Source organism: Aulonocara sp. 'chitande type north' Nkhata Bay, linkage group LG10 (genome assembly GCF_057382095.1).
Source record: "Aulonocara sp. 'chitande type north' Nkhata Bay isolate Kocher_YH1m ecotype deep benthic linkage group LG10, A_spYH_male_GT1.1, whole genome shotgun sequence".
Classification (NCBI taxonomy): domain Eukaryota; kingdom Metazoa; phylum Chordata; class Actinopteri; order Cichliformes; family Cichlidae; genus Aulonocara; species Aulonocara sp. 'chitande type north' Nkhata Bay.
Window position 1 is genome coordinate 16,121,254 of NC_141353.1, and position 17,413 is coordinate 16,138,666.

General features: G+C 38.4%; 1 protein-coding gene across 1 annotated transcript in view; it reads right to left on the bottom strand.

The window, feature by feature from the left end:
• LOC147320542 (ryanodine receptor 1-like) overlaps window positions 1–17,413 on the bottom strand; it is a 56,058-nt gene that overhangs the window by 19,730 nt on the left and 18,915 nt on the right. Inside the window, exons 47-85 of the mRNA XM_086308626.1 lie at window positions 17,218–17,338; window positions 16,855–17,024; window positions 16,536–16,756; window positions 16,363–16,453; window positions 16,132–16,272; window positions 15,832–15,995; window positions 15,664–15,742; window positions 15,406–15,495; window positions 15,181–15,321; window positions 15,006–15,083; window positions 14,857–14,932; window positions 14,646–14,769; window positions 13,993–14,108; window positions 13,834–13,901; window positions 13,621–13,742; window positions 13,428–13,477; window positions 13,180–13,240; window positions 12,963–13,089; window positions 12,767–12,878; window positions 12,386–12,467; window positions 12,170–12,300; window positions 11,756–12,076; window positions 11,427–11,667; window positions 11,215–11,302; window positions 11,034–11,126; window positions 10,577–10,591; window positions 7,224–7,394; window positions 7,057–7,116; window positions 6,813–6,947; window positions 5,799–5,911; window positions 5,494–5,590; window positions 5,305–5,414; window positions 5,142–5,193; window positions 4,944–5,036; window positions 2,031–2,130; window positions 1,880–1,959; window positions 1,712–1,788; window positions 1,548–1,621; window positions 771–788 (exon numbers count right to left, since the gene is read on the bottom strand). Of these exons, the coding sequence (XP_086164752.1) occupies window positions 771–788; window positions 1,548–1,621; window positions 1,712–1,788; window positions 1,880–1,959; window positions 2,031–2,130; window positions 4,944–5,036; window positions 5,142–5,193; window positions 5,305–5,414; window positions 5,494–5,590; window positions 5,799–5,911; window positions 6,813–6,947; window positions 7,057–7,116; window positions 7,224–7,394; window positions 10,577–10,591; window positions 11,034–11,126; window positions 11,215–11,302; window positions 11,427–11,667; window positions 11,756–12,076; window positions 12,170–12,300; window positions 12,386–12,467; window positions 12,767–12,878; window positions 12,963–13,089; window positions 13,180–13,240; window positions 13,428–13,477; window positions 13,621–13,742; window positions 13,834–13,901; window positions 13,993–14,108; window positions 14,646–14,769; window positions 14,857–14,932; window positions 15,006–15,083; window positions 15,181–15,321; window positions 15,406–15,495; window positions 15,664–15,742; window positions 15,832–15,995; window positions 16,132–16,272; window positions 16,363–16,453; window positions 16,536–16,756; window positions 16,855–17,024; window positions 17,218–17,338 (4,303 nt within the window). The remainder of the gene's footprint in view (window positions 1–770; window positions 789–1,547; window positions 1,622–1,711; window positions 1,789–1,879; window positions 1,960–2,030; window positions 2,131–4,943; window positions 5,037–5,141; window positions 5,194–5,304; window positions 5,415–5,493; window positions 5,591–5,798; window positions 5,912–6,812; window positions 6,948–7,056; window positions 7,117–7,223; window positions 7,395–10,576; window positions 10,592–11,033; window positions 11,127–11,214; window positions 11,303–11,426; window positions 11,668–11,755; window positions 12,077–12,169; window positions 12,301–12,385; window positions 12,468–12,766; window positions 12,879–12,962; window positions 13,090–13,179; window positions 13,241–13,427; window positions 13,478–13,620; window positions 13,743–13,833; window positions 13,902–13,992; window positions 14,109–14,645; window positions 14,770–14,856; window positions 14,933–15,005; window positions 15,084–15,180; window positions 15,322–15,405; window positions 15,496–15,663; window positions 15,743–15,831; window positions 15,996–16,131; window positions 16,273–16,362; window positions 16,454–16,535; window positions 16,757–16,854; window positions 17,025–17,217; window positions 17,339–17,413) is intronic.

The following is a 17,413-nucleotide window of genomic DNA, read 5'->3' on the forward strand; positions in this document are numbered from 1 at the left end:
ATATAGGACTCTTGTACAGACAGAAACAAAGCAATAAAGTGAAATGTTAGCAGCAGTCAGAGGTGAACCCACGATATTACTTGATTTATTAATTTTCTCTTTTCTTTTCAATTTCCCGTTCACCGCTGGCTACATGAAACAAGCACACAAACGCAGAATCATGCAGGATATACAAGCTTCTAACGTAAATGTCAGAGAGGTTGGGGTTTTGTCCAACAAAAGGCTGAAGGGAATCCAGTGCATGATAGAGTACATCCGAGAAACCACACATTTCTTGTCACATGAAACTTAATTCGAAGGAGATATGTATTTGGATGTGCCACATTTATTCATAAATGTGCCGCAAATTGAAAAAAAATAACAATCGAGGAGACTTTAGTTCAATATAGTTTCGTTTATAGCATCTTTTGTGGCCATGTTTCAAGATAGGAATAGCCTCTTTATAAGTCATGTGATTAAGAAATGTGCGAGAAGGTATTAGGGTTGAGAAATGAGGAACTCTATCACTATTCATAACAAATATCGTTCATGAAGGTTTCATTCCCCGTTTGAATAGTAGTTCATGGGCAGAAAAGACCGGATTCCATCCGAGGCTTTTTGGAATGAACAAGACACGTGAGGAAGGGTGCGAGCTGTGAGCATGAAAGATGGAGAGGCATCCAATCCTCTCTTCAATGTTAGAAAGAGAAATGAGGGAGCAAAAAAGGACAGGGGAGTGAAAGAGGAGCAGCAGTAGGACAGAGAGGCAGATGGACAGAAACATGATTTACCCCGATCTAGGTTCAAGTCTGAGGGCCATGAAAGGAGGGACAAGGGAGAGGTGGCAGTGATCGTGGGGAAGGGAGAGAGGATCAGTGTGTTGACAACAGAAGAGGACTAAGAGATGAGGAGGGGGAGATTAACAACATTCCATGGCAAATTCATTCAGCTAGAACTTTAAATTAACCTCCAGAATTAGATGACAAAAGTAGGTGACAAAACTACTAAACATACAGAGGAAAACATTTGAACCAATTTAAGTTAAATCATGAATATGTAATTCTTTAACAGTTATCCAAGGGTTAATAATACTTTATGTTAGGGAACTAATCACTCAATAAATGAAAATTTGTACTGTAATGGCACAGATGGATTTAAACAAAGATGAATTAATAGATGCTTAAAATGTCTTAAATCTGATCATTCATGTGATAAAATGAGCAATGGCATGAATTGGTACTCACTTATTCTTCAGTTGAATTACAGAAAGTGATTTCTCTTGACCTTTCAAAACTCCTTTGAGTCTTTTTTACTTTGCTATTGTGGTTTACACAGGAAAAGAGTCTAAAGTATATGCATTTGATTCCTCCAGTGTCTTTTTACTACTCAAAGCGTATATTACTGTGTAATGCGATGGTATAACAGCAGTATTAACACCAACACCATAATCTGCATTTATAAATGATTCTGATCATCGACTATATAACAGCAGCTGCAGTGTAACAGCTTTTCTGCTGTATCTTCAATGTGAAAAGGTGATGCTTAAGAAAAACAGCATGAAGACTTACTGGTGCCTTCCTCTGAAACCATGCCCAGCCCCTCTGCCTTGTTCTGCCTCTCAAAGGCATTTAGATCCAGGACACTGCACAGAATATAAAGCTTTTTTTCCCCCTGTTTACTATTAAAAATTATAAACCACATTTACACTTTTGTTGAATATTTGAAAACTGACCAGCAAGTCTGCATCAATGCCTGGACACTCAAAAAGAAGCCCACATCCTTCTTGTCCTTTAAGTACTCCAGCATTTTCTGTCAACAAATAAGGGTAATTCAATAAAGGGTCTTCTTTAGAGGTATCTCCAAATTTATAATTACATGTGTTTATATTAAAAAGGCATACCCGCTGAACCTCACTGTTCCCGCCGTTAAGGATAGAAATACCCAGCTTGAGGGTTGTAGACACCATTGGGCCCGTTTCACCTGCAGGAAACAGGAAGCCATGAACACAATGCGGGTAAACAAAGCTGACCAAAGATAAGGATAAAGACTACCTTTGCAGGCACTGATCATTTGCAGGACCATTTCTGCAGCGCCACGATTATGCAGTCTAGACTGCTGGTACAAGAGTCTTTGTTTCTCCATTTCTTTTTCCTGCGGTCAACACAAACATTATGAGGATTTGCTACCATTATATGTCACAGAGAGAAGGTAAAACGATAGGATGGACTATAGAATCAAATTACAAATATATATACAGTGCTGAACAAATCTCTTACACCCAATGTAGGATTTATGCCACAGCTGCTCTAACTGAACAGTATTATTAATTACCAAAATATTTTTATGTTTCTACAATGGTTAATCCACCAGTATGCACAAGCTCTTAAACTGAAATTACATTTTTAATACAAAATTACAATTATTGTTGTTTTCAATCTACTTTTTTTAAATGCATGTTTTTAAAGAAAAGCAGAAAGAATAGAAAATTGTTATTAGCATTTTTAGTTTTTAGTTTTTTTTACTAAGATGCCAAATTGTTATATTGCAGAATTGAAAAGAAAAAATCGTTTTACTGATTGACTGTCATTGTGATTAATATCTGACAGTTCAGTTTGTTTTTTGATTAATAAATGTCCACATAATATTTAGTTTTAAACAATTTTTTGACAGATTTTTAAAACATTTGTGTTATCTTTTTTGTGTGAGAGGTGCTAATAAATTTGTTAAGTGCTGTATATATTTGCTAAAAGTCGTAAAACAGTGGTTCATCAAAAAAAGTCCATTCTATCAATTAAGATTTACAATTTAATTTCACATTCACTTGCCTTTCACACAAATCCCTACCGCTTTAAATCATCATCACCAATCAGTTTAACAGTTTTTTTCACTCTATGTTTGTAGAAAAATGAATGTACCTCTAAAAGAAAATCTACATTAATCATTAACCTTTGTGAATTACCAATTAATTATTAATGTCCTTTCATTGATTTACAATAATTTTATCAAGATTCTGATTTTCAGTGTCAATTCAAAACCTGACTCTTGCACACATTCTCTCAATTCACTTCATTAGTCACAGGGTTGTTACACTACTTCTTCACGTTTGCTGGCTGGAGCAAGCGTTAGACTACAGGAAACAGTTCCAGTTGGCTTAGCATTTCAGCCATGTAGATACCCAAAGTTTCTTAAATGCAGCGGTCCTGCAAAGAAGATACTTTGGATCTTTATTCCTCTGTATCAGAGATATTTCTTTGGCTTTCCATAGCAGTCTGTGCTTACTTTGAGAAATGACTTCAAATATTAATGCAAAATAAACATAACATTTTTCTTCAGCCCTTCTTCTTCTTCTCTCTTTTCTTCTTTAAATCTAAATGGTTTTCAATATTCATCTTTATTCATAACACTGAGCCAATCGCATATTAAATGCCATTTATGGAAAAGAAAAAGAGCAAATGAATATCTCTGAATCCAGAAGGCAAATTGACATTACTCTATCTATCAGCCACGTTATATATCAACTTGTATCATAGTGACCCTAAAACAACAACAACCACTGCTCCCAAGCCCCCCTCCCTTCTCCCAACCACCCTCCCCACTCCCAACCACCCTCCCCGCCACCCACGTATGCCTAGCCGAGCTCTACCCGCTATGTGTCGTGCAGGTGGACCTCAAACTTACCCTGCAGTCCCTGACTCTCTAGTGAAGCCTAACTGTGACTTGTGCACTATGTGAATTAAACTTTAAAGCTACGACTATGTGTACGTAGATACAGCTTTTAGTGTTGTATATTCTACACTGGCTTTCACTGTAGTCTGTCAGTATGCTATGTGAGTGGGGGAAGGGAACATTGAACACAAGCATTCAGTTAGCAAAGACTGGTGTTATGAAGCTGAGACCAATTAGATGGAACAATGAGGAAAGAGAGACGGAGAGAAACAAAACAGACAGCTATATAAACTGGGAGGAATGACAGTGTTATAAAATGAGTATATGTTTTTTTAATAGCCATTGGAATTTAAGTGGACTTTAACAGGATATCCAATGTAATTTTAGGTCCAGTTTCTGTATGTCTGACTCCCCAGTTTCATATAACACCTCACAAATGTTTTGGAAGGCATTTTTGAATATTATATACAATATTTTAGTAGTTTAAAGCAATGATACATAATGATGAAGCACAACATCAATGAGCAAACAAACACAGCTCACTGGAAGTATATAATGGTTCAGTGGCAGTTTCTTCTAAGAGCACAATCAGCACTGGGGTATACAATGAACTACTGTGTCTGAGACGCTGTGCACAACTGGACGCAATGAATGTAGTAAAGCCTGCACAGAGCAGCTGCTACTGCCTGTCAATGTTTAAAAATAAATCCCAGCTAGCCTACTCTAATACTTTATAGAGTACCAGAAAATCAGAAAAAGCTACACTTTACTTCTTTACTTGATCTGAAATAGGAGGAATTGTTCATCAACCTGAGCTGATAATGATTTACAAATAGATTAATTAACATCATGATTGTTAATTTGAGTTACAGTTATTATTATTGTTGATGTTAATTTTACATTTATTAAATCTAATTAGATCCAATCCAGGCGCAATAAATAGTAAATGGTGCATGAAAGTGACTGTAGTCGAGTTGTTTTAAGTTGAAGCATAATAACATTTTGTTGCTGATGAATTTAGGGAGTATACAGTAATTTACACAACTAAAGCATACCTGGATTGGAGCTTTGAGTTTCTAAGTAAAGAAACTCAGAATGAATGAAGCTTAGCATACAAACAAAAGAAACAGCAGAGACAGAACATAAAGAAGCAACAAGACGATACGAGAGAGAGACACAGAGACAGAGAGAAAGAGAGATGTGGTTGTGAATAAATGCTCCAATGATGAGGTCACTCAATGCGTCGAGAGCTACCGCTCCAATGTGTTCCTGGTCCCTAGCCCCTGGCCGCCCATTACCAGTTCTGACTGTCGCACCTCAAAGGACATCTCATCCTCAGCATTTTCTCCCATTTCCTCTCCACCTTCTTCTTCCTCACCAATATGACAACTCTAAATACACAAAGAGGGGAGAATAAACATGGGTGTTTCAGAGTACACAATGCTGTAGTTCTTTGCAAACTTCAGCGCACTTCAACACCTTCTGCGATGACTTACCTTTGCCATAATATCAGCATATGCCATATAAAGATGATCAGTATCCAGTTTACTGAAATGACAGAAGTGCAGATCACAAATTAGAAATAACATGCTGATTTTTTTTCCCACAGGTGCACCACGTCTCTGCATTTCACTGCTGTTGTATCAGTGAGGATCTAACCTCTTCTCTGTAAGAGCAGTACGACTAAAATGGAGAATTAGCTGATGAAGGGGATCTGGCTTTGTTTCCTTCTCCTCTTCCTCATCTCCCTCCTCTTGCTCCATTGCTTTCTGGGATGTTCAATAAAACAAAAGTGTGAGTAACGCTAAAAGGAAAACATCTGTAGATGAAACTACATATGGCACTCACAGATAAGTCGTCTATCATTCTGTCTTCAAATGAGAAGCCTTCAGGATGAAGCCAGTTGCGCCTGTATCCCTCAAGGAACATGTTTGAAGCTCTGTGCCTGAAAAGCCAAAACCAAAACAAAATAGACTAGATACAGTATAGTGCCTTGTGGTTGCATGCCTTCTCCAATCACTCAGATTTAGACCTGGGTCTTTTCAGATTCACAAACATAGAGACGACTTGGATGGACTTAAAATGGATATTTATTGTATTTATACTTAGCTTTTTTTCTTACATACATGGCTCCATAGCAGTTGCTTTTTTACCTTGGAATGTTATATAGTGGTGTCATCCTAAAGCAAGCGACCACAGCTCTGCGTCGTTGCTTGGACAACAGTTTGTGCCACACCATCTTCTTGGATTTAAACGGATGCTCCGTCTATCAGAAAAGACATGCACTTGTAAAGTGATCAAAAAATTTCTAATGGTACCTGACACTTCCAATTGATTTATATTAACAATATACTTTTTACTTTTTTCCATAACATAGAACTTTCTAAGGTATCTAACCTTATTCTGAGTCTGACAGAATCTTCTAACTTCTGACCAATGCTGCAGGGCAGGAATATACAACGCATTTCACATTGTGGACCGCATGCATCCCACTTTGATTTTAATTGGGCCAGATTGGTGATAATCCCTTTTCTCTCAGAACTTTAACTGCGTATTTAATCTCTGCAATATTGCAACAGAAGAAAATGAAAGAAATCTGTTAGCCCAACTCGTTGAGCTTAAGTTGTAAGTAAGTAAAAGTCTGACACCTCTGGCCTAGACTGACCTGTAATTATAAAAGGTTTTTTTTAAAGTTACAGAAAATGTCCCATTTTATTTATTTAACTTACTGTGGATGTAGTTAAAAACTGTAATTCCTATAGCAGATAATGGAAAAACTGGAACTTTTCTGTCATTTAATTGTTCATCTATTACTTCCTTATATTGGTGTAGTTTGTAGTCTTTGCCAGACTGGTTATGTCTGACACCCCCGCTACAGGAGGAGTAGCAATTCTTTTAACTTATGAAAGAATGGATGGAAACCCGCAATGCCGTGCCATAAGCTTACCAGTATTTCACCCACATAAGCTAAAAACTACTGAGACTAGTAACACCTGAAATTGTTTCAAGTCTTATCCTTTCTTTTCTGTTAGGATATGCTGCCTCTGTTATCCCTGTATTCATATCTATGTAGTACATGCTGTGTAGGCATCTTTGTTGTGTGTATTTTTGAATATCTATATTTGAGACATAGTGCACCTGCTGCACTATAAATTACCAACACTCACCACTTCAAGGTGGTAGAGGACCGCAGAAACCTCCTGCACTCTCTTAACAACTTTCGGTGGGGCATCTGCATCTTCAGCCTTCCCTGCCATCTCCTTGTACAGCGCCATCTGCCAGCGCATGGATGGGTTGTCCACCTTTTCACAACATATGGATACAGAGTTTTCTGAAATATCTTGAGACTGATTATCTGTAGTTACAAATCTCATCCCTGCAGCTATTTTACTACCGGTTCTTTAAGTATACCTTGCCCTGTAGATGCAGGTTATTCTGCAGGAACTCTCTTACTTCTTCATCTGTGTCTCTCTGTAAAGTAAAACATTTTAGCGATTGTTTTCCTCCGTGTATATCATAATACAAATCATACTTCAGATGTTTACTAGAACAAAGTTCAAAATCAGAAAAAAAACTACCAAAGAGTATCGGATCTTGGCCAAGTTGATAAGCTCCTGATCAGCAGGAGAGCACATGTTTAGGCCTATGGGGAGCATCTTTTTCAAGGCAGCCACAATAAGTGAGGTCTGGACTGAGTAACGATCTCCCCGTTTCTTCTTCTTGGTACGCTCAGTATCTGAGCCTCCACCCTGTGAAAAGGACGATAAGGCAGAGAGCATAAACAATATCTAATAACGTGCCAGCAGTACAACAGCTCAGACAAGGACTGATAAGTTTGAATATTTATGTCCTGTTAGAATTGACACTAACTTAACAAACTGATTTAAAATACTGTCTTGAAAAATTACAAAATATTCTGAATATAAGCCTGAATAAAAATATATAAAATGATTGTGATGATACAGCCAATATTCTTTACAACTCGTGATGTGACTGTATTAATGCTAAATACTGAAAGTCATTCAACATTAGCACCAGCTGAGCAATACACAGTGCTGGAAATGTTTTTATTATGCACTGTAGGTCTCTCCAAGTACAAACACACTACTACATCTACTAATAATATAACTTAGAAACATGTTAGAGTCAACAATCGGCACTAAAAAGACAAGTGCCCATATTTAAAGGTCAGAATCCGGTTGTTCCCCAACTATAGTTGTTTTTTTTCTCTGAGCCCAGACTGGTAAGTAGAGGAGAGAGTGAAAATGTATAAGAAAGTGGGAGTATTGCTGCTTTTTGAAGGGGAGGCTGAAAGGAAATGGGTCTTAGAATAAAGTCAGTCAGTCATATTGCACTAACAACGTGCAAGAGAAAATATTTCATTCAAGTCACAATCCATTCAAAGTTCCATGAAAAGGACAGCTAAACAAAACAAACTCACTTTATACTGTAATTGTAAATGAGATTTTCTAGGAACTGTAGCCCTTGGTGAAAGCTCAAGATATTAGATGATGTTAAAGAACAAGATCCTCAGAGTTAGACTTATTAGTAGCATGCTGTTAAAATCACACATCTACAATTAAACAAACTAAAGGAAATGTCTCTTCCCTGTATTTGAGCTCATGCCCTGCTTCTGTGAGAGTTCAGTCCTTCTGTTAGCTGCTCTTTCTAGAGTCCTCCAAAATGTGCAAATGGATGCTATTGCATGAAGTATATAAATACCTTTCATAATATTAATGTTTAGTCTATTACATATTTGCTCTAAGAATTCTACTTTACAGGGTATTTCTTTTTGAACCACAAAACTGAACTGTGTAGATGATTCATATTGATCCTACCCATATTATAGAATCTGTTTCTAGGAAGACCGGTATCATTGTGCTGGTGATTATTTATGTAAACCCTTATCCTGCCTTGTGAAAATAAACGATTGATTCAAAAGACTTGAGCCGTCCTTCATTTCTTTCTATTTTACTTTCAAGATGACAGACTTTCTTGTAATTGGTCTGGAATAATAATTCTCTAATAATCATCTGAGGGTCGTCCACTTTTTTTATTTATTTTTTTGGGGGGGGGGGGGGGGGGGGGCAGTGGGTGCTTTTTCACTTATTTTCAGAAAAACTGGTAGGCCTAAAAAAAAGCTATCTACTGTATAATAACACTGTGTAAATGTCATGTCCTTAAGAAATAGGAAAACATTCAGCGAAGAGCTGACACAGGACCTGAGAGATGCATTTTATCCTTCAGTTAATCAATCTATTGTATGTAGATGCATATGGAGGTCAGGAGAGAGGCACAACAGAGCCCAGATCGCAACATTATTGAAGCAATGTGGGATCATCTTGACAGAGAATGGAACAAAAAGGCAGCCAACATCCAAACAAGAGCTTTGAATGTCCTTCAAGAAGCCTGGAGAACTATTCCTGAAGACTAATTAAAGAAATGACAAAAAGTTTGCCTAAGAGAGTTCAGGCTGTGTTGAAGAATAAAGGTGGTCATGTCAAATATGGATTTTCAAGCTTGTTAGAATTGAGAGAATATAACTTTTTTGCTCTATAAACTGTATTTCCATGTTTACACATACATTAATCACCTATTTTCCTAGCAAAATACATAGAACTGAGGGGTGGCTCGGGACTTTTGCACAGTACTGTACATAAAAGCTTAAATCTTTTTATTAAAGGGGTTTTGCTGAGGCATCACGGTTAGACATTAAAGTGGTCCCAGATGACCAATTTTTTTCATTTTTAATGAAATAAAAAAAACCTCTAAGTGTAAGGTGTATGTTTGTTATGGTGAAGTAGTTTAGAGGATGCAAAGCATTTTGGGGAATATTTTAGGAAATAAGTGTGAATTAATATGTTGGTTAGGTTCATGGTACTTTGAGCACTTTTAAAAAGAGAACCTAACAAATGTTTCAGTAAATCTGCTTCAGTAAACTTTTAGCGTCAAGCTGTGTGTTAGTGTGGGTACTAGGGAGCATAAAAGAAACTAAAACAATGATGTACCATGGCATTTTAAGGGAGGAGATAAGAAAGAGCACAGAGAAGACTAACACCATCCCCTAGTGGACAAAATGCTACATTACAAATACCTACAGCTAAACCATCTTCCATGAAGAGAAACAAAAGGCATACTAGAGGACTCCAACTCAGCTATGATCAAAAAAGAGCAAACTCAGTGACAGCATGATGGCACTGTGCTCCCACTTCCACTTTGATATTTGTGTAAAGCCCAGTGCCATGAGCTGAACTGTACAGCTGAGTACTTTCATCAAACGCCTCCAGACTCCCCCCCACACACACTGGCAGGACTGGGGAAAGCCCGCAGGTGGGGCCTGCCCATTAGTCCAGTGATCCTTTATGAGAACTATATGAGTATCTTTTCCCAGCTTCCCTTATGAACAATTCTGCACTAAAGTCTATGAAGAGATACAATATAAATGAATGATTTTGTGTAAGATATTGTACATTGTACTGACATTGTGTCAGTGTAGACTTAAATCTCAATATAATAAAGTTAATGCCAGTGTAAGTGTATCCAAACCAATCGATAATGAAATATATGGCTAAGACCTTGACTTTTAATTAATATAAATGACCAGATGTGTGTAGTAATAAATTCACACCAGAGTTTTGCTTCATTGCTAAGAGGCTGCAAATCAAGACTTTGGAGAAACAACTACACATAGAGGCCCTTAGAGGTCAGTGGCAGTGAATTAATTCCACATCTCGCTGATTAAAATCTGCAGGATTTTTTTTGTGTGTTTCTGTGTACACAAGTTACGTGTGTTCACATGTGTTTGTGGATATGTAGTGAGTGTACTTTTGTGGATCAGATGTGCCAGTGTGCTGGGGAGGTTGATGAAAAGCTCCCCCAAAGTGAGGTGCCATGCGGTCAGCACAGCGGTCGTGCAAGAACAAAGTCTAACCTCTGTGTCCCCGCCCTGGAAACCCAGCCGCAACACGAAAGAAGAAAACAATGGACAGCCAAAGAGAGAATATCATTAACACAACTGCGAGCCTTCGCAAAGATCTGAATTAAAAATCAAATCTCAAAGAGGTTACAGCAGCTTTCACTATGTTTAAATAAGACCAAAAAACAAAAAATGGTGCGTAAGTGTGTTTTTGTATTAGACTGCTTCCCCGGCTTTCAAATAATTTTTTTTCCCTAAAGCTATTACCATTATGCTAAGAATAACAAAATGCTAATTAAATGACCAATTATAAGTGGCTGAAACTGGTTGGTAATGTCATGAAATCTTCAAATTATACCATAAAATATGGCCACGAGGGAAGGAAGACATACAGTTGTTAAACAATATGTCCTAAAGTTGCCTGATTTGACATGTGGTCTACACTAGCATGTGCTGCCTTTCACTAACTCACCTTGCTCATTTTACTCTTGCTGTCAGCGGTGAGGAATGACATGTTATTGATCTCATTCATCACCACAAAGTTTTGTTCCTCTCGCTTGAAGTTCTGCAGGAGAGAAACAGAAGCATAATTATTGGATGGATTAAGTTTTTATAAACACTTGCAAACAAAAAGGCCAAGTGAACATACTCACATGAGATTTGGACCAGAAAATAAAGACCTCTCCAACCATTCGGAAGAGCTCTTCTGCATCTGGGTCAGGACATGTCAGCCACCTCGCTCTGTAGCAGAGTAAATTATTATAAGGCTAAAATCTCTTTATCACAAGTTTATAAAGATTTATATATTGCAATTTTGTCAATATGAGGCAGGATTCATAGCTTGGTGACTCTAACATTATTCTACCTGTTATTGTCCACATAGCGAATAAGTAGAGGGTAAAGGGCATACAAGTCTCTACAGAGGACAGCAAACTCATCACGTATAGTGCCATCTTCCTCATCTCCCTCTGATTTTCCCTCCATCCTTAAATGGTCCTCCTCAGCCACTACCTTTGATGTGCGTTTCTTTAGTTTCTCCATTGTTGGGATGAAGTGAGACTTGAGCATTTCTGGCTTTGCTCTGCTAACAATGGGCTGTGAAAACACTAGTGGAGAAAAGAACTCGTTTTAACAGCCTTGCAAAGGAAACCAAAAAAACACTGGCATGTGAGCAGAGTTTAAAACAGCTCCCACCAGCCAATCTCTTCATCCAGGAGGCTTCATCTATTCCCAGGTTGTTCACTACAATTTTCATGATGCTTCCTAGCAGCTGATTAAGTTGTTCTGACGTGACCTCGGTGCACAGTCGGCCCTCCATCTCAGGAAAATTTTCAGGTCCTCTCTCCCACCAGCGAATGAGGTAGTTACAAAGCATGGGTAAAGTAATTTCAATCACATGAGGCATCTCAGTGTAACGAGCCCCCGACTCTGCCAAGTCCCCAATCTCCTTCAGCAGAGTATCCAGCTCTGGGATGTCTGGACATAATTCCTGGACCTCATTGGGAAGGCCCAAGACTTTAATCCAGAAGAGAAATATTGAAAGATAATTCAAAAACAAGACTTTGCTAGAATTTAAAAAAAAAAGTGTGACAACAGTATTGCACTCACTGGCTCTCTCTCTGGGAGTCTTTGTGGTGTACACAGAGAAAGCATTGAATTCATTTAGATGGGGTTCTAAGTAGGCCACCGGCATAGCTGCTGCAAGGTGTGCCAAACACTCTCCAAGAGCTGGCCTCTGCCTGTAAAGGTAAAAGGACGAGTGCAGCAAATGCTCCAAAATGATCAGTAGTAAATTACTTTACATCTTAAAAAATATGGAGTCACCTCTCAACATGTAGATTTTTCACTGTCCCCAGGGAGTAGATGCTGCACATGATCCGATAGCATGACATCTGCAGATCATCCACTGTATGCAAAAACACAGAGAGACAGAGAGTGTCAGAATTATTAATGAATAACAACGAGGATACAAAACACATGTCGAGACTAAATGTTCTCCCTTGGCCTGCGTGAGTTTTGTCTTAACTTCCTATCACTATCCAATAAAGACTTTAAAGTGGCTGTAGGTGAGTAGTTGTCTGTCTTTCTTTAGTAGTCCTGTGATAGACTGGCAACCTGTTCAGTATCACTTGAATTGGTCACTGGAATTGGATAAGTGGTTAAAAGAACAGATGGACGGAATATAAAGCATGAATAAGCACTCACAGATGACATCATCTCCAAATTGATGCTGAGCAATGTGATCAAACAGGGAGGTAAGTACTGGGAGCAGTGCAATGGTGGTGTAGTTGATGTTCTGAGAGACGCCTTTCACTTGCTGGAAAAAAGAGAAGCAGCACACGATTATGGACTTGGATATATGAGTTCTAATTTGTGAATGCCCATATTAAACATCATGTACCTGATTGCCTTTCGAAACTTTGCCCAATTTGAGATTTTCAACCATCTTCTCAATATCATCAGCAGCACTCTCAAAGAACGATCGTAGCCCTGCTTTAACAATCTCAGGTCCTGACTTCATTACCGTCCTAATGAGGCAAACACAAAAGGTAAAAGGAAAAACATGAAAAATAACTATAATACAGTTTTATAGTGTTATTAAGAAAAAACAAACAAACCTTGCATCCAGTGATCGAGCCAGAATGTGAAGACAGTTAACAATTGCTGGGGCATCCGTTCCTGCAAATATAGAAATAAATCCACGTCATCAGCTACTGTATATCCATAAAAACATGGAGCAATGGGATTTAGGCTAACCCGGGTGACAGAATGGTGCATTGCAGCTCACAAAATACAGAAACACACATAAAAAGAGAAGAGAGAGAAAAGATTCAGAAAGAGTGGTGCTGCAAGTTTGCCATCTTACCAAAGAGAGAAACTCTGTGCCTCACCAAAGCAGACATTTTACAGAAGATACTACAAAGTGAAAGAAAGGAAAAGGAAGAAGAAGAAAACTCAAGAAGAAATCAAAAGCCCATAAAAGGAGAAACATAATATTTGAAAAAAAGATATACAAATATATATATTTCTGTGTCATATCTATAAAACAGAGACATCACCTTGCAATCATCTCCTTCTCCTTATTGGAAGAATGCCCGCCACTACCCAGGACTTTTGCAGGTGTAGACAGAAAGTAGAGGCAGTGATTTTTGAAATACTGGTTTATTAGAGGCATCAAGATCTGAGAGAGAGAATTCAGAGGGTTTTCCACATTTAGTACAGAAATAACAAGTACAAGTATTTTACATTTTACATTCACACAATAGTCTCACCTTGGCAAAGAATTTGATTTCCTGCTCATGGGGAGACTTTTCCACTCGTCCGCTGCTAACCACAGCCTCTGTAAAACAGATTGCAATATACAATAGCACGGACACAGTGGCAAAAATTGAATGTACACCACACTATTTTTCATCTTTGCCCCACAATACCAAGATGTGCGATGAACTCCTGTGCGATTTCCATCCATTTCAGCAGTTTCTGAAGGAAACCATACGCAAACCTCTTTTCAATGGATGATATGTCCGACTCCATGTCTTTAAGGCCTCTAAAGTCGGGGAGAGTTTATATCTCAAAAATTGATATATGATAACAATAAAAGACTTCCTGTTCAGAATTTGTGCCATAATAAAACACTATTTAAGGAGGCCGCAATAATGCCATGTCCATACTGGTTTCTTATAGTGAAAGAATTAATGCTCATAATGCTCATGCTCTTGGTCGTACATCATAATACAGTCAGGCTGTTATGCATCAGTTTATTTCAGTCAAGATGAAGCCTGTAATTAATGTTTGTTTTATGTTGAAAAGACAGAAGATCGAAGTCAGTGGTTAAACTTTTTCTGGTATGCCAAAGGATGTTCACGTGTCCTATCGATTATTTTTATCAATCTACACCAGAAAAAACCACAAAGTTGAATTTTAGCAACAGCAATAGCAAACTCTTTGCTATTGCATGTAATACCATACAAATCAATGCATTTTTAGGAACTACTGATTCAAAAAGTTTTGAGTAGCTTGAATAAATTTTCTTTATTTTGAACCAAGGTTCAATGTTGTCCATTCTCAACTATTTTATTATTACCTTGTGACAGCGTATCCATTAAGCTGCAAGAACTTCAGCAGCTCGTATGCCTTCTCTCTGTCTCGTGCCTTTTCTTTAGCTGTCAGGGTATCGTAGGGCACGAGCAGAGGATGTGTTCCACCTCCTGCACAAACAAAAGCACATCCAGAACTATTTGGAAAAGACAAATCTTTCTTTCTCTATATTCCACGCTCAAAAGAAATAAAATCACCTTTTGCTTGCAGCTCCAACTTTTTCTTTCTTCCCCAGGTGTTATGGTAATTTTCTGCCAGTTGTTCTGCCATTGACTATAAGCAGATATAAATATTAGTAAGATGTTAAGCTTGCAAAATAGAAGGATGCAACATTTTAACCCCATACCTGCAGATCTCTCGAAAGAGCCATATGGGAGATATCAATGGGCTGTGGACTATAGCCATGGCTTGGATCATAAGTTGCCTAGAACAGAAAGATTGTTATGCACTCTACTGTACAACAAGCAACATTATTATTAAGTATTAATGCAGTCAGTCAAGGGCTCTAAACAACTGTATACCTGTGCAGTCTGTGAGATTTTTCGTGATGTTGCCTTCTTCTTCTCTGACTCTTCCTCCTCTCTAGCTTTCTCAATGTTCCATTCCCATGCAATCATGGCTTTGATTGACTCTTTAATTGGCCATCGGTAGATCTCTTTGTCCTTTGAGAAAAGTCGGTGTGAGCAGAAACAAATACACACACTACATCAAGATTCAAGATGATCACTGCATGTCTGTGAACGTACCTTCTCTGAGAATGTCTTGTACGGTCTAAGCATGGGGTGGGTTTTTGCATTTTCATCCAGTGCCTCACCGTATGACCAGTTATTCTGAATCTGAAACATACATGGCCATATACAGCATGAATTACAGCTGTCAGTCATGCTTACTAGGATCCCTTTGTATTTCTTTAGAGTTATATATACTGGTGAATGTATAGCTGCATCAAATTAACCTAATGTGTTGGTCCAGATTTAGCTAAAGACTTATAAACAAAACTTTACCTTTTCAAAGGCCCATTTGTCATGAGTGTATTCAGCATATCTGTTAATAAAGGGATCCAATCTCTCAGGGATGATAGTGCTATGGTTGGAAGAAGCATCAGAGTAAAATTAGCTTTAACTACGAAACAGAGAGATGATTAATTTCTAGCAAAGTAAAAAGCCCCTCACTTTGTTGTATCCACAGGTTTAGGATCAAAGTTTCCCTCTGCATCTACTGATGCCTTTTTCTCTGTCTTGGAGGAGTAGCTGGCATCTACATAGTCAGGAGGAATGGCTCCAGCAATGGCGCAGATGCATGGCATTGAAATTTTGAAAATTTCAGCATCAAATTTCTGGAATCACAATAAAAAATATTACAATATCCATCCATCCATCCATCCAGGATTTAGGGCAGCTGGAGCCCATCCCAGCTGTCATTTAATAAGCCAACTAATAAACTGAAAAAGCAAAATAATTTGCAGGAGTTACCTTGTGAGCTAGTGATTCAAAGATCCCCCAAAACAGTTTGCGTGTAAGATGCAGCTCCTCTTCTGATGCAACTCCAAAATTAGCCCAACCATTAGGGAGGCAATAATATTTCCAACAACGCTCATAGTGATTGGTTAAAAGCTGCAGAACGCAACATAACAAAAGTGAAACAGCTAAACTAAAAGAAAAATATTCTGTTAATAGTGAAAACATTTTACAGGGTCCTCATACCTTTAGAGGCATTTTGGCATACTCATTGAGAATGGGCACATCAAATACCAGCCGCCTTAGCAGATGCTGAAGCATAGATGGACGTAGATGCCTGAAGAAAAAATACATTAACACCTAATCCAAACCTGGCAGTATTAAATGACATGTAAGGCATCCTATCATGTTAAACTCACTTGCACAGAGCCATGAGGCACTCTTCAATAATATCTCTTTGGGCTTTTGTGAAGGCTCGTCCACGAGACAGCCTGTAGATTGTGTGCAACATGGAGTCAATCATTATGGCTCGATGATCACTGCCAGCAAAGAGCGGGGCACACTTGGTGATGAGTGGCAACACAGCTGAGCAGAGGTAGCGGTTCAAAGCCAAAGCCATCTCAGTGGTGCTAAAAGCAACCTGTTGACAAGAAATCTTAGCAGTTATCTTAGTCTGTATAAGCTTTCCATTGTTCCCAGAGAAACAAACAAAAACAGTGTGAACTGTTTGAGCCTTACCGTATCCAGGGAGGAAGCAGCTCTCATGTCAGGCAAAAAGCCCACCTCCAGCACATGGAGAAGGAAATCTTGGTTGTCAATACCATAAACTCTGTCCAAGAACAGCACCATGGGAGCCTTGTGATCTGGCACAAAGCTAGCAGACATCTTTGGTTCAATAACGCTGTTGTCTAAGCACAACATGAAGAAAACATTTGGGGAAAGTAATTAAAATGACTGAAAACCAAGAGAGAAAGGACCTATTAGCACGCTGCTGTGTACAATGTAGGACAACCAGTAAACCATTATTGGTTTTACTGGAGCCATTATTTGGATAATTTGTTGACTGACTGAATACATAACTAATTTATTATGAATTTTCACCTTTTCCAAAAGCTGGAATCTGAAGAGGAAGACTGATGACTCCCACCAGATCTTCTATAGGAACCAGAGACCTCAGAATGGCCCTGATCCTGAGAGCCTCACCTTTACCAGCCTGGATCAACTGTAGAGACAAACACACTATAAACGTTTTTTTCTCTATAAAACTAAAACATTTGGATAAGTTTAGCATGGCAGC